Source organism: Mercenaria mercenaria, chromosome 11 (assembly GCF_021730395.1).
Source record: "Mercenaria mercenaria strain notata chromosome 11, MADL_Memer_1, whole genome shotgun sequence".
Taxonomy (NCBI): domain Eukaryota; kingdom Metazoa; phylum Mollusca; class Bivalvia; order Venerida; family Veneridae; genus Mercenaria; species Mercenaria mercenaria.
In genome coordinates, this window is record NC_069371.1 from 77227589 (window position 1) to 77252265 (window position 24677).

Sequence of the window (24677 nt, forward strand, 5' to 3'; positions counted from 1 at the left end):
TGATTTTTTTCAACCCTAAATTATGCTTTATGTCAGAAAGTACAACTATCAAGGCATTTGATTTTATACAACATATAGCCTCTTATCCAAATAGTATAGAAACTGAAAAACTCCATTAAATGCTTGAACAAATGAATAATACACTTTAAATTTTTCTTACAAGATTTGAGTACACGTGTAATAAACAGGTAAATAGATGGGATAAAGGTGTCTTTGAGTGAAAATGGCCCTAAAAGAAAATAATAGCCCTCAGGCTATTATCACCTTGGCAGGGCCATTATCACTTAAATGCACCGCTCTCCCATTTATGAAACTGTACATATTGCGGACAACGCTTTCATATCAGAGAGAAATGTTTTCTAAACGTTTAAGTGGAAATAATCGCGTGATGTCCATGACGTCCACGCGCACGTTGCGGCATCTATTTGACGGTTCAACTTGCGGAAAATATGAATGCGCGTCAGCTTGATTTGTTTATTAGATTTTTGGAGAAATTCTTCTCGTACTTTTTCCTGTTTTTCGTAGCAGAAAGAAAATTTAGACATAAAGCAATTACTTGATAATAGGTATGTAATAAAAACGTTATCAGCTTTGTATGTGGATATATGCACTCGTTCTTTCGCGGACAATCTTGCGCTCCTAAAGTCGCGCAATATTTCTGCTGCAGAACAAGTGCATTATATCCAAAAACAATGTCAATAACTTATAAATATTGACGTTTCCGTTTCATTTCGAGTGCGTGTCGTCAATTGTGACGTCAGTTTCATGGATGCCGTCACATTTTTAAGTTCTTTAACTAGGACATTTTCAGTTCCACTTGGGCTAAAGAACAATTTTTTCATTGATATAATGAATTATACACATGTAGTAATTATAAAAAGATTTTTAGATTTGCATCGATAAATAAGCATTCATTCTTCATAAATAAAACTCTGGAAAGTAGATCCCTCGGAAGCACCGAGAACAAGGCAAACAGTGAAAATTGCAGACTCGGTTTGATTGAAGTCGCGCAATATTTCTATATTTCCGCTGCAGAACGCGTGCATATACCTAGATACAAATCTAATAACCTACGATTACATGCTTATTTCAGGTTTCTTAGTTGCGCCCTGTGCTTCAAAAGAATCTTTTTACACACTTAATAATAATTAAGGTGTGCGCATGCAATAGTATAAGTCAACTCCGCGCCACCTCATATATATTGCTAGTAAGATATCTTGGAGAAACCGTCAAATGATAGTAAAAGAAACGGATAAAAATACTAGTACATACTTTGAACAAAATCTGATTTTCAGTCACAGACATTGTATATTTTACTCGAATATAAGTAATGTGTTAAGCAGCAATACTTCGATGAGTGTCAGTAACGCTTGCCTTTGTCGCGTATAGAGTTAGTATCATCATCGGTTAGAGTGAGGGACATGATATTTAATAAATATTGTTCGTTTATGATAAAGCCGTTGCAGAGATATATTTCTAAGATTAAAACTGGCATTGCCTTTAATCGATCATTGACTGTCAGTAAGTATTGCTGTTGAAAAAGTGTTGTATATTTGTTTTATTCTGGAAAATAGTAAAATGCTTCTATTTTCTAAATAACAGACAACTGCTTTTAAAATTTAAATGTTTTAATAAATTTATACGGTTACTTTTAGAATCTGAATAAATCTCAAGTCAAGACATAAGTAAATATAATAAAAGTAATTGATACACATGAAAATAATATAAGCCGTGTCATATTGAGCGATACCGTAGCCAGAAGTCGTTGAGATATGTCACATGATATCGTTGAGAAATGACTTGCGTTGGAACGTAGTTCTCCCGGAGTGAGAAGGAAATATATATCCGATAATATGATTATTCGGGTTTCCCAGGGTGCTATTTATATCTTGTAGTACACACACTTTATATATTGATTTTTTTCGGTACTTTCCCGTCTTGATGAATAACAGTTACGTTGATAAAATGCTCTTGCAGGTATGTGATTATTAATATCTTTTTTTTTACTATTTATTTGTTTAATTATTACCAGTATAACTTGATAAATGAGAATAAGGCAGTAAGCGTTTACTTTAAATAAATTGATACTAAAGACGGTATTGAAGAATTTAATTCAAGTTAAGGGCAAGGAAATATAAGTCTAAAAACGTTTTCCTGACACATGCCTTCAGCTCTATCACTTATAAGATATATTATGTATATATATATATATATATATATACAGACTTATTAAGTAAAATACGTGTACCTGATTATTTGTCTAGTATTTGAGAGCTCTATCTGATTGTTAGCTTGACTATACTCTAAGATCTGATCTAATCAACTACTAGTGGGAATGGACTGAAACTTCACACACTGTCGCTTACAATGCACGGGTATTGATTTCTCACAAAGTTATGTAAGCAAGTTTTAGATACTGTTAAATGTGATATTTCTGAGAGGGATTTTTTCTCTATGTGCTGTAGCAAAAAGAAAACTCTGTTAAGAGATCTTATTCACGGTGTATATGCATATCGGACCTCTCTCTGTGGTAAATGAGAAAACGGATCCCTCTCTGTTCGCGCACAGGACCTTCTTTTTGCTAAACAATGAACTCCAACGTCAGGGAGCTCGGAAAATCGAAATTTTCGTCCTGAACACGTTTTTGCATAAAAACATATGAACTACGAGAAGACATAGCTATAAACCATTGCTTTTTTACCGTTACATTTGTTCACACAAGTCCAAACGAAGATGGAATGTAGACGGGGGTACTGGCTCGGATGAACATCGCACGATGATTATGAAACTTAAATGCGACTTTCCTTGAATATAGCAAGTATCTAGTATCTTACTTGTAAATACACTTTATGTGGTTATTTTCATCAGATTTCCTTAAAAACGCCCTACTTTCGATTTCGTTAATGCACGGGATCCCCCTCAGTCGGCGCAATTTTGCCTCACATGATCTTGACTTTCTCTTGATTTTCTATCGGCACGGTACCCTTTCAAGTTAACTTCAGTGTTAGAATTATGAGATGGTATTCGTATTTAAAAGCAGCACAATAATTACCGGTTATTAGCTTTGTATCGGGAAATATGCACGAGTTCTGCAGCGGAAATAAATTGCGAGACTTTAGGAGCGCAATATTCTTCCGCTAAAGAACGAGTGTATATTTACCGATGCAAGGATAATAACCTTTTTATTACACATGCATACAATGTAATGTAACTACTGCAAATTTGTTCAATAGCCCGAACAAAGAGCTATAAAATAGTTCTTTGGCCTGAATAAGATTGATAAAAGAATTAATGCCACGACACACATTAAATTACGTCACGCACCCGATATAAAGTTCGGCGTCAGTGGATGGAAAAATATTGATGTTTCCGGTACCATTGTAACTCATCTGAGAATGCGTAGATCATTGAAATAAGTATGTAATAATACAGACTTGTGTGCCCGGGCAAACGGGGTTTTATTATGGTACAGATTTGTCGCTGAAATGCTCCCTTTTCAGACTAGCTACGCATGAATAGCCCCTCTTTGTATCAAATCAAATTATACAAATTCTAGTTTATAATATGAATGAAAATGATAAGGAAATTTAAATATGCATGTTATTTGAAATTGCTTATTTCATTTTCAATTTAAAAGCATGTTAAGGGAAGTAAAAACACCATGGTTTATTTCCCTTACAAAAAGATGTTGTTTTCAATAAGAATACCATCTCAAAATTCTAACATTGAAGTTGAGGGTACCGGTGCCGATAGAAAATTTTGTCAAAGAGAGTTCCTGTGCCGGGTGCAGAGAGTCAAGAGGGATCCTGTGAGGCAAAATTGCGCAGATTGAGAGGGATCCCGTGCATTAACGAAATCGAAAGTAGGGCGTTTTTAAGGAAATCTGATGAAAGTAACCACATAAAGTGTATTTACAAGTGAGATGGGATCAACGACTTCACATCTAAGGTACTAGATACTTGCTATATTCAAGGAAAGTCGCATTTAAGTTTCTAAGATTTGCATGCTCCATAACCTATGATCCCCTGCCTAAACAATCTAGTTTGTTTACTTCTGCCTATTATTTCATTGTTTTCTTGTTTCGGGCTAGGCCATTACTTAAACCTGGGACTGTCTCTAAATTCTTTCTTGGTAATTTTGCTCAACCCGGGGCTAGAGGGCATGGACGTTACGAGGGCATGGACGTTACCATGCATTTCTGCTACCGTCCATGAACAGGCCGATCCAGCAAAATTTTCATTCTTCATGGTCTTGTAAGACGACCTGTGAAGTTTCTACTTTTTCTATTTAAGCATTGCTGTTATACTAATACAGTCTTTAAAAAGCTGCTTCAAAATCAAAGAATGCAACCAAACAAAATGATGGTCTCGGTTTGATTAAGTCTGCTCGTGAGAGGTTAAGAAATACTCCCCTCATACCCCTAGCACCGGCTTATGTAAGTCTTTGTATTTAATTGACAAACCTGGCATGCAAAACACAGATCCCATGAAACGTGTTCATCTTTTTCAAATTGTTTGGAAAGATTTTGTTTGTAGGCAGGTTTCACATATAGCATAAGAGGAGAGTGTTCCATCATGATTCCGTACGTTTCAGTCATTGTATTCATACATTTAACCTATAAATGTAGTAGTTGAGCTTGCTGTCCTCCGGTAGTTCCTGTGGTATAAATTGTAGTATCCCTGAGTTAAAAGTTCTTATCATGGAATGATTTAGATTTTGAAAGAATCAAATACATATTTACATTCGCTTTACATTTTGTATAGAACGAAAATAACTTTTATTTACGTATTAACAACATTAATGGGTTAAATGATATCAAGGACGACACTTTCAGCGAGATTGCACGTGTGATCTGACGCTTAAATTATCATAGCTAAAACTTTTTTTCTCTCGCGGTAAACAATTAAGATTGAATCAACATGACTATGCGATTTTTCACTGGATTTTTATCAAAAGGTTGTTGGGTCTTTTTGGCTGTTCCATCTATTTATTATAAGTATATATATTCGAAGATTTATTATGATTTTCTTAAAATGTTTGAAAAGAAACTTTATTTATTTACTTATTTTTGTAGTAATCGACTGTAAAAATATAAAAAGCTACACAAGTACATGTATGCTATTTGTTGATGTATATTTAGTCAGTGTTTCATCTGCAAACACCAAAAGATGCAGCCTTGCAACATTATGTCTATTTGGAACGAAATCTGGTATAATTTGCAAGCATAAGTTGCTTATGAACTGTGAAATATGCCTTTCTTGATTGTAATTTACCCTCACCGCTACATCTTAGAATATTTAAATCAGTATACGGCCAATGTTTTTAAGTCAGATAAGAAACCGGAGATGCGAGTACTTATTGTAAGTGATACAAATTGAAAATCGGCAGTAAATACATAATTGTTTGTATGATAAAATGTTTAATAAACGGTTGTTTCTATTTTTAAATCAAAGATAAACATTCAGGTAATGTTTCGTCTCATTGTATAACTTCTGTACAACACCAATGAAAACAGTCATACCATATCTTTTTATCTATCTGTCATCCTTGTTCTTTAAATAAAAACAGCAAATGGTGATAAAATTCAGTACACTGTATGGTTTCCCAACCTAAGAGTATGATATATTAAAGTCGTTAAAACTCAAAGATTTATAGAAATCAGAGGAGTAGAGATCGTAAGAAGTATTTCCGTTTTAATATAATGTTGATGGATTGTTATACATAGATAATGTCATTCACCCATTACAGAATTCTTACAATATATATTCTATTTCATTTCCAGAATGTATGTCTGTTGTTGATAAGTCCATGCTTCATCGCCACAAATAAGGTAAGTTTTGTTTTCAGATCGAAAATTGGAAAGTTATTCTTTTGTTAATAAAATTAAAATAGACTAAAGGTATTTGCCAGATATACTGAATTATCGCATGTCAAATGGTATATATGATTGTTGCTTAATTTGTTCATGTAAAGGTGTAAAACCTTCAAGATCGTTTCTTGAAAGCGAAACAAGACTGAAATTCTAGTGATGATTTCAATCATTTAATATATCTTTAAACCCTGATAATACGTCCATTCGTTTAAAATGATCATGGCGTCTTTTCCATGTTATCAAATAGTAGAGCTCAGCTTAAGCAACTACTAGGGACGTGGGGCGCGATGTGAGACATCTCAGTCGGATTTGGTAAACTACTATTTTGTATGTTTGCATTCAAACTTCTAAGGGGCTTGCTTGTAGATACTTTAAGATTAGATTATAATGAAATGCAATTTCTAGAACATTTTATTAGTGCTGATGTTATTCTTTCAATACCTGGATTTGGATTCCTCTATGGATATTGTATGGCTAAGGAAACAACAGGATCAACAAATTTTAAAATAATAAATAATGCCGTAGATGAACTTGTTCTTGCCTACCTAGCGGGGAAAGTATACATTTGTCCGAGCACGCGCCGGGGATAGATATTCCTGTCTTTCCCTAGGGAAAAACCTTGTCTAAAATAGCGTGCACTAAGGTGACGTCACATAGTACTGGTACCATTGTGACGTCACAAACTTTATAAATAATGTCAGGAAATACCCAAACCTATTTGTCTCCACGATCTATTTTGAACATGATAGGCAAGAAAAATGATCTAACATGTCTGCCTGTGTAAGACAGCTGTTTTCCCTACCCTCGGGACAGCATGAATAAAAACCTCGCTAACGCTCGGTTTTCCATTCCACACTGTCCCTCGGGTAGGGAAAACCCCGTCTTACACAGGCAGGCATGTAAGATCCTTATATTCTTTCGGCTCTTTTTAAGTTTATTTTTGCGTGATATATTAAAAGGCATTAAACGTGACTGCTGTGCTCTGTTCACTCCTTTATTAATAATAATGCTAACTGAAGACATGCGAGTGAACGAGCATTTAGCTTTCATACCTATCGGAATAGTGATTATCTTGAACAGAAAGGTCTCGTGCGCTCCGACTGAACCCGGTAATGAAAAGTGTTGAAGAAAACAAACATGAGATATCAGTGATTAAATGCCACAACTTCTCCTGCCACTTTTATTCTTTCTCTAAACAGTTACGACCGTACAGCTTACAACACAGTGTTGATATAGACTGATTTTTTTTTCTGTTACAAAGCCATGTGGTGATAAATATACATTGGTATTCCAGATTTGCACATACAGGTGCGCTCTTTTTATTGCCAAAAATAACTTTTATTTATATTATCGCTCAAAAATAACTGACATGGTTTCCCAATACATTATTTCCCAATCTGACTCAAGTATTTTAGATGATTCTATTAGGCAGGTCATACGACATGAATACATGTATTTGTTTAGCTGTTACGTTCACATGCATGTCCATCATGGACATACTGTTGTAAATTCCTTACATACTTGAACTTCATTTTATATTCTTTATACGTCATTAAAAGTGTGTTTTATTTCCCACAAACTCTAAAAACAAGTCTTGCCGTTATTCTCATGTACGAAAATCTAAAGGCCTCATTGTCTTCTTGATCATTCTATATCATTGTCAGAAACGTGTTCGTCTCCATGAACTCTAAATCACGTTCACAACTGCTTAACCTGAGGTCTAAAACTAGGTCGCTGTGTCAAATGAACGTAAAGCCTCCTTTTCACCCCAGACACCACCTTTAATTGCTACAGGTAGCTTTGTCAGAATGTTGATCTTTATAAAATCTAAGTCATGTTTGAATTGAGTGATATGTTTTAAAAAACAAGGTCATTAGATTCAACAACAGAAAAAAGAAAAACCATTGTTAACTCTAGAAGCCATATCTTGAACTTGATTGTCAAAAAAACCGTCAACTTGTCAAAATGTTTAGGTCAAATCTGAAACTGGATTAGTTTAGATCAAGAACTATGTAGCAAGGTCAAATCATAGCTACACCTTGCTTACACTTAAGAGGTAAAATTTACTACCTGATCCCCATGACACTTGATCAAACTGTTTACATAAAACACGGTCAAATTGTTTGTTTCATTGAAATTTAGGCCAAAATCATTAGCTTCTAGGTTTTCTTGGATAAGTATTAGGACCCTCTTGTTATTACCACTTTAGTTTGCCAGTTTTACTTCTAGATTTTATAATAATCGACATTATAAATTACGTACAATGAGAAATATATTTTACAGCATCAGTATGGAAGTGATTCTCTATTTGATGATAAAAAAATAGACTAAAGGTATTTGCCAGATATTTTGAATTATCGCATGACAAATGGTATATATGATTGTTGCTTAATTTGTTCATCCAATGGTGTAAAACCTTCAGGATCGTTTCTTGAAAGCGAAACAAGACTGAAATTCTAGTGATGATTCCAATCCCATTTTCATTTTAAAGTTGCAAAGTGTTGATGAAAACATAAATTATCAGTGATAAAATGCCACAACTTCTCCTGCCACTTTTATTCTTTCTCTAAACAGTTACGACCGTACAGCTTACAACACAGTGTTGATATAGACTGATTTTTTTCTGTCACAAAGCCGTGTCGTGATAAATATACATTGGTATTCCAGATTTCTTTTAAGCCGCTGCGCATATAGGTGCGCTCTTTTTATTGCCAAAATAATTTTTACGTCACATCGACACAATTGTAGGTCATACGGCGACTTTCTTGCCCCTCCGTGCATCATTTCATCAAGATCGGGCACTTGAGTAGAAGCTCCGACCACCCATGAACTATCTGGACGGCTCCCTCAATGCCCAATGAGTGCAAGTGACGGCAGCTCAAAAATAACTGACATGGTTTCCCAGTATATTATTTCCCAATCTTACTTATCTGACAGTATTTTAAGAGGATTTCGATACCCTTCCTTATTTTACTTTGGCAAGACATATGATGTTATAAAGATAAAACCTGAATACATGTACTTGTTTAACTTTTACGTTTTACATGCATGTTTACCATATTGAACCAAGTATTTCCATCATGGGCATAATGTTCTAAATTCCTTAAATATTTGAAATTAACTTTATACTTCACGTCATTAAAACACAAGTTTTTTCCCCATAAAATCTAAAAATAAGTCTTGCCGTTATTCTCATGTACGAAAATCATCAAACAATAATAAAATATCTCGTATAATTGAAACTTAACCTGTTTAAAGCGAAAAAATAGCGTGTAAGCTTGAACACGGGTATTCCCTTCTAAATTTAATACAATCATTTGTAGAGAAGTTTTGCTATTGGATTTATGGTTCATGCGACGTACCGGTATCGGTGTACGAAAACTTTTCGAACTTCACAGGTCGTTTAACACGACAAAAATGAATTGCTGGAGGATCGTTTGACTGAGCCTGTTCATGGACGGTAGTGGAAATGCATGCTACCGTCCACGCCCTCTTGAAGTCCGCATCATAGTCAGCCACGTTTGTCTACACTAAAATCTGTCTGGCACACTTACGACAGGATTTCCTGTCTGCGCACGATTTGGGAGAGATTTTTGTTCGGTTCAAACATTGGAACGCATAGTCGACTGTACAGTTCGGCGTCGCTTCATGCAGACTCTTATCAAGCTATAATAACTGCTACAGGCGTACGCAGTCGGTACTGACTGACTGATTAATAATGGCCATTACATTGTCATTTTTCAAAAATAGATCGGACTGAAATTTACTGATTAATTCTCTGACCAGTAAACATGGTTTTTGAATTACGTTTAGTATATTTTCTTATGCTCTGTGGAAGCTTTCTACAAATCGCTTTTTATAACCCTTGGTAGTACGTCTAAATCTGCTACAGATAAGACAATGCTTACTGGTCTATTTTAGCTGCTCACCTTAGCGCTCAGTCATCTTAGGTCAAAAACTAGGTCAATAGGTCAAAGCATAGAAAACCTTTGTTAATACTTTAGAGGCCACATATTTAACCTGACGTAAGCTTAATTGTCTTAAAACTGGGTTTCATGGGATCAAACACTAGGTTCTTAACGTTGCTTACACTCACATTTTCTGTTTGATTTTCATTCATTTTAAAACTGGATTACCGGAGAAATTAAAAACTAGGTTATTATATTAGGTTAAGAAAAACCGTGCTTACACTCTGGATGCCACATTTTAAGTTTGACTATATTACTCGCTGTCAGAATGTTTGGTTTAATAAAATCTAGGTCAGATTTGACCCTAGTTACCCGAGGTCTTAAACTAGTTCAAATCATAGTAAAGCCTTGTTAACACTCTAAAGGCCTCATATTCTTCTTGATCATTCTAAATCAGTGTCAGAAACGTTTTCGTCTCTATGAACTCTAACTCACGTTCACATCTGCTTAATCTGAGGTCTAAAACTAGGTCGCCGTGTCAAATGAACGAAAAGCTTTCACTCCAGACACCACATTTAATTGCTGCATGAAATTCATAAAGGTGGCTTTGTCAGAATTTTGATCTTTATGAAATCTAAGTCATGTCTGAATTGAGTGATATGTTGTAAAAAACCTAGGTCATTAGATTCAACAACAAGAAAAGAAAAACCATTGTTAATACTCTAGAAGCCATATCTTGAATTGATTGTTAAACAAAACGTGTTCTAGGTCAAATCTGAAGCTGGATTATTTTAGATCAAGAACTGTGCAGCAAGGTCAAATCATAGATACACCTTGTTTACTCTCAAGGGGAAAAAGTTCGTACCTGATCCCCATGAGACTTGATCAAATTGTTTACATAAAACATGGTCAGATTGTTTGTTTTAGTGACATCTAGGCCAAATTCATTAGGTTCTAGGTTTTCTGGGATAGGTATTAGGATCCTCTTGTTATTACTACTTTAGTTTGCCAGTTTTACATTTAGATTTTATAATAATCGAAATTATATTACCTACAATGAGAAATATATTTTACAGCATCAGTATGGAAGTGATTCTCCATTTGATGATATGAACGCTACAAGCGAGTACGATACAAAAAATAGTACGGTCGCCATCAACGATGGAAGCAATTTTAAAGAAGACAATGCCTTATCTGGTAAGTATGATTAAGTGCATTTAAGAACTGCATTTATATGAAAATTATCATACACTTGAGTCATTCAACTCCTACAAAATAATTCTAAAGGAAAATGGTTTAAGAGAAACATTCTGCTAGGCGTGTCTTTCACTTAGTACTATACATAAAATATATATGTAAAAATTTGCGCGTGAAGAAATTTTTTTATACACTTGGGAATGCTTTTTAACTTATTTTAAGGACACATGTCATGTTTATTAAAACTAGTAACACAGCTGTAACATCGTGTAAGTATATTGTTAAATATAACCAGTATCAAACTGTTAAGAGACATCTAAGTTATGAAATATCTTTGATATAATTCACAGATACTACAACACAGCCATCAGAGAAGGATGAGGCTGATAGGAAAAAGTGCAACAAAAATTCCTACGAGGTAAAACGATCATTGTCAGAGAATAAAATCATAACTTTATCACCATCCACTTGACAATAGGAGGCATATATATTTGACGATGTTCATGAGTCCGTCCGCAATTTTTTCTTCGTTTTTTTTTCCGAATGATCTTTTACATTCTGGTGACTTTAGATTCATTTATACACGTAGCTGCTTACTTTAATACATCGGTACACTCTTATTGTTAACTATGTAACAACCGAGTCATTTTCCTAAATTTTGTAAAGATTGCTGATATATTTGTCAAGGTATATAAGCCTTGTTGATAACATATGTTACTGTTTTTATTTAGACAGAAGTTTGATTTGTATTATTTCAGTGTACCTGCTTTAGCATTTATTATTTTTTACATTGTCGTCGTATCAGGAAGAAAAATGCCTGCGCTTTCTACAGAAAAAGCTCATGAAAGACACGTCGTCAATTAAGGAGAAAATTGCTGAATGGCTGAAAGACTTGCGTATGAATTCTTTTCATATGATTTTTCAATTGTTTGTTTAATCTGTTGCGTTTTCGTTTTGAAAACCTTGACATTTAATAAAATCTTATTCTAATATTAAACAAAACATGCGCAAGTCACGTCAACATTTTATTTGGCGCTATACAGACCCGAGAAAAAGTGTTTCCACAGTTGCTCGTGAAATTATTCCACCAGCATGTAACATCACTGTCATATTTAGATAATTATACTAAAGTACGGTTCTGTTAAATTTGATAACACAAATAGTATGGGATCCAGTCTACTGATTTTCAACAGTATTGTTTTCTTTTCTGTTTCGACAAATTATTCAACTTTTCCTAAAAAATGAAAGGTTGTTATGTATACTTAAATACTGTATTTTGAAGCATTATGTTGGCACACCAATGGGTCAATAGTGCATATAGACCCACGGGTTCAGATATGTTGTAATGGTGTTGCGAACAGGACGACGTACGAGGAGTGTTGCAGCGGCACACTGTTTGACAATCGGAAATATGTTTGCTGTAATAATACCTTACATGTGAAGTAAGTACACCTTATGATATGTCCTTCTGTCAATTGTTTGTCTTAGTCTTACTCTGCATTACATTCTTAAAATTTAGGTCAAAAGGAGACCCAAGTAATTCCTACTTATACCATATGTTTAAATACGAAATGAATACTTTTGAAATCCATTTATTATTATAATGTCCATTTTATCTTTCAGAAATCTGTCATTTATAGTAAAATGGAAAATAAAGCAGAATCTTTCAACATTTGTTGCCAGCATACATGTACATGTATATGGTATCTGACTTTCGATTGTCTTAATATTTTTCAGAACCGATACAGCAGCTTGTTGTGGACCACAATTGTATGACACAAATATAAGTCTATGCTGCAATGGTTCATTGCCGTTGATTCAAAGACTCCAAAATATGGAATGTTGTGGGAATAAAACATTAAATAACAAAACCCACGTGTGTTGTCGTGGCAATACACAACAAGCTTTTGGATTGGGAAACAAGAAAGGTACTGATAGTAACGGTTAATAAGTAAGTTTAGATCTGTTTCTGCTGAATATCTTTATACATGTATATATAAATGTAATACACATATCCGTTTGAATTGTATAGAGTAACGTTAAAGTACCCATTGTTAAGTTTACCTGAAATGTCATCTTCGGTTTTCTAGGTTATTGCTGTAACGACACTAGCTACCATGAAGATTGCCACGCTTGTAAAAAGAGTACGGTACTTTATGCGCTTTTTGACGAGTCAGTGGAGCTTTGCTGTCATGGAAAGGTTGCGTATATACATTGTTCATTTCGCAAAACTTCTAATTGGTCGGCTCGTATTTATGAAATTTTAACAGGTGTTTGAGAAAATAAGGGCTTATCATTGCACTACTTTTTTAATATACAGATGGTAATTACATCGCTGCAAAAGGTGATTAAACAAAATTTGATATTAGGAAAGTTTCAAACGTTAGAAATGACTAATCCTTAAAACAAAACTTCGAAAAATTTCAAGCTATTGTAATTCTTACATTTCTGGAAATTCTATATACATTGTATAAAGTCGATGTAAAAGAGCATTAAGCACGTACATGGGCATTCCTAACTCGAACTATCCAATGTTGTATCATTCAAAACCTTTGGTGATTTACAAAACGACAAATGCGTGTGTTTTCGGAAAATAGTCTAATGCATTACATTCCCATCAGAACTCTCAACAGCTGCATTGATCTAAATAAATCATTTAACAATATTATTCTAATTACAAACGAAAGTACACATAGCACAGATAAAATTTTAATAGAAACATATTCATTTTTAAAACATGCAACAATTGAAATTTCAAACTTATGTTATACATTACAATTGCCATATTACTGACATATAAGTAGGAATTAAAGTGTTGGAGAAAGTACTACATGTAGTAATTCAGTAGATAAGTGACAATATAACACAGAAAAACAGGCAGAAATATGAACTATAGATCTTATAGAGAGCCATGTTCCAAGAAGAACTGATACTCTATAGCATGGTATGCATCATCATGAAATTGTAGACAATGTAAAAGATGTAAACAAAGAAGACAAAACAAACAAATAAGAGAACTGTCTCGGAACGGTCAGTAGCGAAAACACCACTGGGTTGATTACACCAGTAAATTGTGTACCAAATCTCAAAGACATTCCCCACCAAGCCAAGTGTCCGTAAAACGAAATCAAAATATAAATAGACACTGGTGTTGCAATTCAGAGAATAGTTAGAGAAAATAGTGTTTAAATTCTTTCATTTTATTCATATTATACAGATAATATTGATGGTGTTTAAATTATTTCAGATTATACCGAGACTTCATGGAAACAATAGCGAATGCTGCCATCGCAGATTAATGAACAATAATACGGATATATGCGTCGAAAAGAAAATTACGCCAAAACCAAAACCTGACATTATTCTAGGTAAGTGTATGCCTGTTCTGTTGATTGTTTTGTGAATTTGTACAGAGTATGTGAAACAAGATTCGAACGTTATATTGAGGCACAAATTTATTATATTAAACAGTATTGAGCACTTGTGTAGTTATATCCGTATAACTAGAATGTTATTATATCAGTAAATTTATGTCAGTAGAATGCAGTCACATTTATTTCTTATGTATATAATTTAATTCCAAACAGAAAACAAGAAAAAAAATGTAGGTTTTTGTATCACATTTCTTTCAAGATAGAGAAAGCAACATAAACTGGTCTGACAACATAGCAGATGTGTATATATAGAAAATAGATTTTGTTTTCTGTGGAATGGAAGAATTTGTTATGTTTGGTAGTACACAAGCCGGATTGACGAAGCTCTCGGAATGCCTTCTATTCCTTCCGAAAGCCATTTATACTGTACAATTTGACAGTCCTCCGTTTTTGAATGGACTTCTCGCCGGTTCGCTTGGTGAGGATATAATGGCGGCACAAGTAGAGGGATACGCCACATACCCTTATTAATATATTATTGATTCAATTATGATATACTTATGGTTGGTTCCTCTTTCAGAATTTAGTAATTAGTTCTTTCAAGTGTGCTTAAGTGATATTTTATTGTAGTGCTTTTTTGCATTTTCATTCCATCCAAGTATTGACGGATCCCGTTGTCCCTAAAATCTTTTGAATTATGAAAACAGAATACTAGAAAGACCTTTCTTTTAAGGCGACTTTCAGTTGATTCGGCAACGATTTTACCTCTCTATCGTTACTCTCCAGACAACTCGTCATCAACATCTCAGGACTTTCTAACTTCTAATGGAAGCAACATTACAGTTACTGGCCAGAGGAATACAGAGTTGTCTCCACAGGCAAAGAAAGAAAATAGCCACATGTCAGCTATAGGTATTTTAACTTATTTGTTTATCCTCTAATTTAAAATTTCCATCCCGGGTAAGAATAATGGTAACTATTGGTATTCGTTTGTATCAATAGTGAAAAAATGCATTTTGTACCTAAAGATATTCGATGGCTATCTTAAACTAAACTATTTTATATTAAGCTATTTACTCAAGTGCAGAAAATACTCATCAAATATATTTAACTTTACTAAATATATAAATAAATTGTGTATATAGTGCTACATTCATAATTTAATGATATGAAGTAACAGCGATTGTTTAAAGAAACTTCTACTGTTTTAGTTGTAGTACACATTTATACTGTGTTCAGCTATATCCAACGTGTACTATTTTTAACCTAATGCATAGTCCTGTTAATACAAATAAACTTGTTCATTCTGTTTTACATAATCTATCTTTAACATTTGTTTTTTAATATGGAATGTGGGTCTAGTATACCTTTAAGTTAAAGTTATTCGACATTTTTACACTATATTATATTGAGAATGTGGTTTTTCATTCTCAATATTTTGGTTTTGTGGTTTACTTTTATTGGCTTTGTTTTATGTTTCTCTGCAGTCTGAAATGAGACATGTAGTTTTTTTTCAGGTGGGGTCATAGCGTGTGTTGTATTCGTATCTGTTGGAGTGGGAACGTATTGCAGTTGTAGGTATAAAGCCATTTTGGCTTTCTGTAAAAGTAAAAGGGAAGCATCGGATCTGGATAATAAGACCATCCTTATCCAACCAGATTCAGCTTTAGACTTCGCACCAGACACAGCTGAATCAGATATGAGCGAAAGTCAAAACCTTATTGAAGGGAATGATTGTCTGAACAACAAATCAGTTAATGAATGTTACACAAATGAAACAAACCTTGACAATGAAAGCGTTTGTTCAGATGGACTAAGTTTTATTTCGGGAGAAATGGCTGTCCCAAAGTTGTTAAATATTATTGAAAAGAAAAATCTGACCGTGGATACGAACCTTCTAACTACTTACTTTGCAGAAAGTTACACACAAACTGGACCTGTCCATATTACAAACAGAAGGACAATATTCGGACACCCGTTTGAGCATACAATTTTTATCGATGAATCTAGTTCAAACCTTGCGATTCCCAGTTCAGACGTAATCCTGTCGCTCCCTAGAAGTGTCTTGAAAAGTGGTAAGGTTGAAGTGAATTGTTCAAGCTTCAGTAGTCTCGCAGATTTAAGGAAAAAGCTGGGCTTATCAGACAATGAAGTACTTGCCTCACCAGTCGTTGAGTTTGCTATAACAGGATATAGCGTTCTACCAGAACATGCACGTGTTGTCTTGCCATTTGTAGGAAGTGCTTCTGATTTGACTGTGAAGAAATTCAAATCGGATGAAGGCCTGAACACGGTGGCAACATCAGTAGAAATTGCAGAAAAACTCAAGCAAAATGAAGATCTGGACAGCTTCTACACAGTTGAAGGTATAGAATACAATAAATACAGATTTGATTTTCATATCAAGTGCCATATCTTTCATATGTGTATAACTTAAAGGGAACGTTTCAAGTTCATTTACTGTGCAAATCGAGAGAGTGCAATATATTTCTCTTTCACACATAATTTAGAAAGATCTGCTCAAATTTTATACCTAATATTTGTAAATATTTAGTGCATCTATACAATTATTGTGAATATTCTGATTTTAAGGATCCTCTGTCATCGTATACACAAAATCATTTTCTGGGTTTTACTGCACTGGATGTAGACACAAACGCCAGATCGACCTCAACTTGAAATCTTTTATCTTTGGATCATACAAACGAATAAACAGAAAGTGTGAAGTTGGTATATCTACCTATATTGCAGACGAAATATTCAAGTTTACAGATTATCAAAAGGTATATGTAATTGTTGCATTCTGAAATGATATGTTTACAAAATGTAAGGAGATTTGAAATAGATTTTTAATCTTATTTTGCGTCACTCAACAGTAATCGCACAAAGCCGACACAGACTTCCCATCTACGATAGAATTATTTTAATACTCACTTCATCTGGGATGTTGTTTTCGACTCGAGTGGATTTTACCAGACATGGATATCCCGAGACACGCAAACCCCCCATGATCAACAATTATGTAAAATTTGTCGTCTTATCGGTAAAATTATCCCCCTTGAAATCACCTGGCAGTGCGATATCGATTTTTATCTGGTTGATATTTTCCAGAAACAAAGAAGGAAAAAAAGTTTGAACAAATATTGTTTTAATTAGAATAAACACACAATATTTATTATCCTATTGAAGTGTTCGTCATTCTTTTCTCTTTACAAAGATATAAAAAATATTTATCTAAAATGAAGAATTAATGCATCCCTTGGCGATTAAAAAACATCACTATCAGTCTCTGTTTACGGCATATAGTTACTGAATAAAATAAGCAAAAACCTGTGATACGTATCTTATTCTTTTCCCTGTAGCCACTTTATTAATATATTGAGAATATTTATTATCCTATTGAAGTATTCTACAGACAATAAACTTTTTATTTATGTTTTTATTTTGAAATTATTTTAATGTCTTTCTTGCTTCCCTAGACGTTTAAAAGTTGGTGATTTTTGTATTATTTCTTTATTTGCCGTGTCCGTGGTATTTCCGGACGCGTGCGGAAACGCACGAACCCGCCCGAAGTTCAGCTGTCGATGATTCAGAAAATATTATTGTTACAACATAGTATTATCAGTGATAATAATAGTGCGGGAATAATTTCAGTTAGGCGAACCATAGTTTTTGGGAATTACAAGCTTACCGCAAAATAAATGTTACAGAGAAAGATGCTGACGTATCATGTTAATAAATTAAAAAAAATATAAGACATGATGCACGTTGCACATATATATATTTCTTTCTAAACCACTGTCTCGTATTTTAAAGATTCGTTTAATTATACTTATACCCATTAGTTTAAGTTTTAACCAACTCAACTCAACTCAACTATTCTTTTATTTTAACCAAAGAGTGTACTTTATAGTTCTTTGTTTCAACCCTGGTACAAGTTTAAGTTTTAACCATAAATATGTTATAAAGAATTTATATAATGCAACATTTGAGTAAATTGTTTTCGGAGCCTCTGAAACAGCCATATTAAAGCGCTTTTTGATAGTTGTTTATTACCAATTAACAGCTTTTTGCAAGTTTATTGCTTATCAACACCTTTTTATTAGGGGATTAGGGACGATCAGGTCTTTTTATTACACAGATAATAATCTTCTCGGTGACTGCGTAAGAGCATTTTAAAAATTGTAACATGTTTAATGAACGAGACTTAAATACACAATAAATATATTGTTTCATTTTCAACAAAATGTTGTTAGATACATAAGATAATGGGACAGTGATTGAGTATTTACTTGTATTTGATTAACAGTATTTTTTCCTGAATACAGGTTAATTGTTCGATATTAAAGTATAGATATATAGAACACGTGTTAAAAGTTCGCCTATGAGTGAAAATATTATAGGATAGATGTTTTGTGACAACATTGTGAAAAATTGTCGTTTATTAATTTATTAGTTTATTCAAAGAAGTATAAAATACATTTTTATTTTTTTATAGCTCTTTGGTTTATTGTCTCTCCTGAAAATTATTATGTACTTTCTCTGCTCCATATTATATAACTTATGCTTTCACTTGCTGTAGGCATTGTATTTATGCAATAATAATGAGTGTCAATCGGTTTTGTAAAATGGAGAGCCGACATTCCAGATCAAGCTACTTTTAATTAAACCTCCATGTTTTAACAGCCTCTGTTTTAAACCAAACCATACCAAAACGGGAGATCCTTTAAATCGGAACTCTTTCATTTAGTATGCCTTTAGAACGTCATGACGTCATGTTTACACACGCTGCATTCCCGCGCTTCATTTACAAACGAAATTTATTGATCAAAAACCAGAATAAAATGTTAAAAATTAATAAGAAAGTAATAATATAAACAGTGGTTTGTAGTATTTTATGACTTTTTTTGGTACAACTACTCATAGCACTGAGTCATTAATATAAATGAAAGGCCAGACACGCGCATGAAACGGGACATACTTTCAACATAATACTGTCAAAATTTGTTTTCTGACTGATCGTATTTACTTGTGGAATACTTCCTGTATTATACTCATTTTTTTAATTTCATAAGAAGAATTATTACTTGCATATATAGTTGTCACATTAGATGTATAGCATATGCACATAATTATATATACAATTATTAAGGTGAATTTATACACAGCTAAAGCTTAAGTGTATTGTAAACATTAAATTCATGTAATTACACCGATACTATTTCCAACATGTATGGAAATGATTTTAGAGAATGGTAGAAAATGAAGAAAGTCAAGAACGTCAACCGTTAAAAAAAGATGTTCCGTTATTAATGCCAAACTGTGATCTCGATGATAAAGATTTTGTAGAGGCTTGCATAACACTGGAGAATGAAGAAGACGGATGGATACACCGGCTTCACCCAAGCAAGAAAAGGCCACTACACGAAGCAAGAAAGGTAAACACACCATAATAATCCACAGGAAATTATATATCTTAATCATTTGATGAAATGTGAACAAGTTCTTGCTTCAACAGGAAGATTAAGGTACTATGCAATATTTTAAAATAATTTGGATCCACTGGAACTATTGATGACACGAAGGCTGTAAGTTCGAACCATAAGACCCGGAAACTGAAACCCTTAGGCCTCTGCCTCCACGCGTATAAATAACAAATCCAACCTGTCTTCTTCTTTAGCGACGAAACACTCATTACTGAAAAAATTGTTACAACTGTAGAATGTAGACAATTACAAATAACATTAAGGACTTTCAATTTTCAGGAAATCGAGCTAGAGCGTATTGCACAGAAATGCAAGGAATGCCCTAACTTTAATCCCCACGAACTTGAGATTCCATACTATACTGAATGGAACTTGACAACAGCTACTAGAGATACAGTTCCAAGTGAAGTATTTCAGTGCACAATAGATCTGAACATTTGCAAACGGGGATATGAACTTAAAAAAGAAAATAGCATCTTTATTGAGGAACTTTGGCTCAGAAGTAAAGATCGTTTGCCTGTTAAGGTAAATACAATTTAAAGACATAGCTAGAAGTTTATTCATTGAAACACTTATCTGTAATACAAAACTTCTTAAACAATATCTTTATGTTAAATGATATGTTATTTAAGATCATTATAAGAATAATGTCTGTCTTTTCTATTTTGTTGCAAGTATAAAATTTGCAAAGACGCGTAGAGGCTTGTAAAGCGAGTAACATCGTGCGGTAGGTATTCCAGAAATAACTAGCTGCTGTAAAATATCTGAGTGACTGTAGACTTCAACACATATCAAACAAAATGGCAATATTCACACATAGTTGTATACTGAGCACTTAAAACTGTTTCGCTCTTACCACTCGATAATTTATGTTTGCAGGAAGACTACCTCAGGGCGGCGGCTCCAGCGTATTCAGTACAGGAAACGGAAACATGCAGTACTGGTCTGTCGCAGGACCCTAGCCGTCCCAGAGAAAATACTCACATGACATCTATGGGTAACAGACCAGTTCGCCGTGAGCTCAGTCATCTACCAGTGACGTCATACAGTGAAGCAGACTTGACACGTTTATCAGCTGAACGTCCAATTCCCGAGTTATCTGCACCTCCTGAAACAATACATCATCACATGGCGCTTCCTCCTGCGTCACCTAATATAAATGATATAAATGATTAGAATCAAGACTCTGTTAAGCTGATGCAGTTACAAGCAAAATTGAAATAATTTCAGATGAATTTTACTTCCAGACGAAAAATAAAATAATTTTGCATTAATGATTTAGCCTAAAGCTAGTGAAATAGATAATTAAAAGTGCAAAACCACAGGTTGCCCAACACGAAATAGATGAGACTCGATTCGATTGAGCCTGATCATGGAGATAGTGGATGCAAGCTATTGTCCATAGTGTATTTATGCATATAACATGAAACATTTCCACTTACCGGAAAATAACTGAACAGGTGTCATTTAAAAAAAAACTGATAAAAACCACTGCATATATTTGGTCTTGAATACACGGAGATAAACAACGGCATATATCTGCAATGTGGTTGGCAGACATATGTCAACATAATATTTCTTTCAGTTGGTAACATTGGCTGAAGTAGTTTGTGATAGTGGTTTTGACAGATACATACAGCTGTTTCATTGCTTGAATAGCAGGAAACTCCGTCTTTTTATGTAGATCGAAAGTATGTACACAACACGGATGTTGGCATAAATAATTTCCTATAAATTTCCTTTGTCGTGAACAGTCCGCTAGCCTGTAAAGACATTTCTTAATATTTTCTACAGTTATACTTCTCCCCCATAATGCAAAAAGGTACCAAGTGCCTTCTTTATTCATATGCTCATGGTACCTTTTTGCATTAAGGGGACGACTTCATGTTTGTGTTGTTTTATCAAAATATGACGAAAAAGACGAAGATCAAGGTTATAACTGGATAAGTTATCCACTGTATAAAGTTCTGAGCAACAGCGTTTCGTTTGTTTCCTTTGATTTTAGACTTTAAACAGATATGATGCTATGATATGCTGGTTAGAATAAATGATTATGCAAATAAAACGTGTATCAAGGGCTGTCACACATTTAATAACTTTTTATGAAAAGACACAATCAACCCGAGTGTTACTTTTTGTTTGACCATGCTCCTTAAACTTGAGCGAGGGGTGGGGGTGCCTGAATGGCCGCACGTAATCCGTCTCGGAAATAATCAGCCACATTTACACATTTGAATGTTATCTACAAACATTAGTGAAAAGGGAACTGAATGCACCTCCCCACCCCATCCCACCCTCCACCTTTGTCCATACCAGACAAAATGCATTACACAAACCTAGATGGTATATGATGTTTCATTGGAAACTGTGGAAGTAGTTCGCTTCACAAATTATTTGCAAATGCCCCCATTACCGACCGGCCCACTGGAAGATGTCTCCATTACTTTCCGTCAGCGAAGTTAAGGGGTATAATTGAGTCATTTTACATGGAGTCAGACAATCTTGTGGATAACGGATATCAGAACATTGTGAAATGATATAAAATAAGGATGTTACGTGATGTGGCATGTAGCATTAGCCCGTAGTGAGAAACATTTAAAGCAATCCATTCATGGTGTCTAAAACATAAATGACGAGTAGACTAGTAAACAGAAAAAGACGGTTTATCTGGGCTCCCAATCATTTAATGACAAATACTTTTACAGTTTTATAAGAATTTCAGGCATGAAAACACCGTTAATGAGAAGTGTTTTATAAATTTATTTAGGAAAGACTATGGATTTTTACTACCATATACCCGCTATTGTCCTTCGCGTTCTCTAATGTGGATCTAATATTAGACCCAATTCAGCGTATGGGATCCCAAGTTATTTTGTCCAAAAAATTATTTTGATATATGGATAGCTATACCACAGATATTCGAGACTTTAAAGCTTTAAAGATTCAGTGTGAGTCATTAAGATATGCAGATGGCTCGGCTTCAAAATTTGATCTTAAACATCTGCTGTGAAACTGCTGACCAAGCTTATCGCAAACTGTAATATCCCGTCAGCTTGTTTAAATAGTTCCTCTAGACTGCAGAGCTCAATAGTGATCAACACATGTAAATAATAATTCTTCCCATAAGATTTGTAGAGCATGTCCCCGTAGACTCGCTCGATATACTGTGAAATCATTAATATTCGTGGGGGACTAATTTTCGTGGATTTCGTGGTTCAGTCAATCCACGAAATTTAATCCCAACGAACAAGTAATATTCCCATTCATTTTGTGTTCAAAAGTTGAAATCCACGAATTCATATCCCCACGAAATTACCGTTTAGACTAAAACCACGAAATTTCATGCCCACGAAATTAAATGATTTCACAGTATGTAAGAACAGTTTTCGAAATAAACCCGGCATATAAAAATTAACAAAACATGTTTTAGCCTATGTTTAGAAAGAGGTATTATTATTATTATTATTATTATTGTTATACCAGATGTATATAGCGCCCTTTTCATGATAAACACGTTCAAAGGCGCTTTGCATATACACGGCTACTAAACGCTAGCGCCACCACCAAATTGTGGTGATAAGGAAAAGAGCTATCGACATTTCCGTGGTGCAGCTATCGCCCGTTTCTACTTGTAAACAAGCGAATAAGATTTATATTTTATTTTATATTTTTATTGATAGAACTTTTTTCGAAAATCGGAAAATGCAGTTCCGTGTAACAACACTTTAACTACAGGTTGGCTGTAATTTTTTAAAATATTATGCAAATTATGGTGCCAGGAGCTTTTTTCCCGAATCTGACAGTGACACATTTTTATATCGGCCAGTATTCGAGCACCATTCTGATGAATAGACACACTGTAAGAACATATCTGCACATGCAAATGGTGTAGAAATGATAAATAATTATATACGCACACACCTTGAATAATAGAATCTCGGGTTAGAAGAAATATACCAGGATTTTTAAAAGTGGTGGCGCTATAACTCTAGTGATGGCGCTATACAGTAGTGGTGGCGCTGTTACGGCATTCAATAATACGAACTGCTGCCGCATCCGGAACAAAACAAACACCAATATTCTCTAATTGGTAATTTTCCTGCAAGGAATTATGTTATTAAAGAAAGAAAAACACGATCATAGTTTATTTACCCTGATGAAACATTCTCTGTAAAAAAAAAGCCTCGGTAGCCTAGTGGTAGAACGTCCGCTTCGAGTGCGGGAAGTCGTGGGTTCGAACCCCAGCCGCGTCATACCAAAGACGTAAAAAAATGGTACTAGTAGCTTCCTCGGTTGGCGCTCAGCATTAAGAGGATAGTGCTAGGACTGGTAAGCCCGGTGTCAGTATAATGTGACTGGGTGGAGGGATAATGTTACGTGTCTACGGCGTGATATTCCAGTGAGGCAGCACTATAAAGTTGGGCATTGTGCTCACACAAGAAAAAAAAGAGTGAAAAATACTCACATACCCTAGAGACTTTTGTAGTCAAAGTAAACATTTTCCTTTGTTTAAAATGTTAATGTAGAATTATTTCTAACCTTTAAATATTCTACTTAAATACAAACGTAAGTGTACTTTTAATTTAGTCAAGAAAAATAGTAGCAATACATTTATTTCAAACAAAGATTTGTGTCCAGGATAAATCAGTTTTAACGTGTGAATTAGAAAAATAGTCCTCACCAAAATTCTCTCTCAAATATAAAATGATTTTATAGACACTGTAATCTTTTAATTTTACTGTTAGAAGACGTTAGGGATGTTACATATATCTCATTTCAATTCATGCACGACCAAACCGAGTCTGCTGTCATGTTTGTCGGTTTCAGTCCATGCTTCCAA

The 24677-nt window shown here is 34.3% G+C and overlaps 1 protein-coding gene across 6 annotated transcripts; it reads left to right on the plus strand.

Annotated features, from left to right (window-relative positions):
• The first annotated feature begins 1938 nt into the window (after window positions 1–1938).
• LOC123531340 (uncharacterized) lies at window positions 1939–21916 on the plus strand. Of its 6 annotated transcripts, none has more exons than XM_045312194.2 (15): window positions 1939–1977; window positions 5783–5830; window positions 10857–10977; window positions 11328–11395; window positions 11783–11873; window positions 12260–12419; window positions 12715–12905; window positions 13068–13177; window positions 14225–14345; window positions 15138–15263; window positions 15869–16717; window positions 16944–17134; window positions 19601–19789; window positions 20117–20362; window positions 20717–21916. In XM_045312194.2, the coding sequence occupies exons 1-15, from the start codon at window positions 1942–1944 to the stop codon at window positions 21011–21013; spliced, it is 2844 nt and encodes a 947-aa protein (XP_045168129.2). In that variant the 5' UTR covers window positions 1939–1941; the 3' UTR covers window positions 21014–21916. The 6 variants fall into 6 exon arrangements, with proteins under 6 accessions (XP_045168129.2, XP_045168132.2, XP_053373785.1 ...); XM_045312197.2 differs by having other exon boundaries at window positions 1948–1977; window positions 11736–11873; XM_053517810.1 differs by lacking the exon at window positions 1939–1977 and adding an exon at window positions 3725–3948.
• The last annotated feature ends 2761 nt before the right edge of the window (window positions 21917–24677 follow it).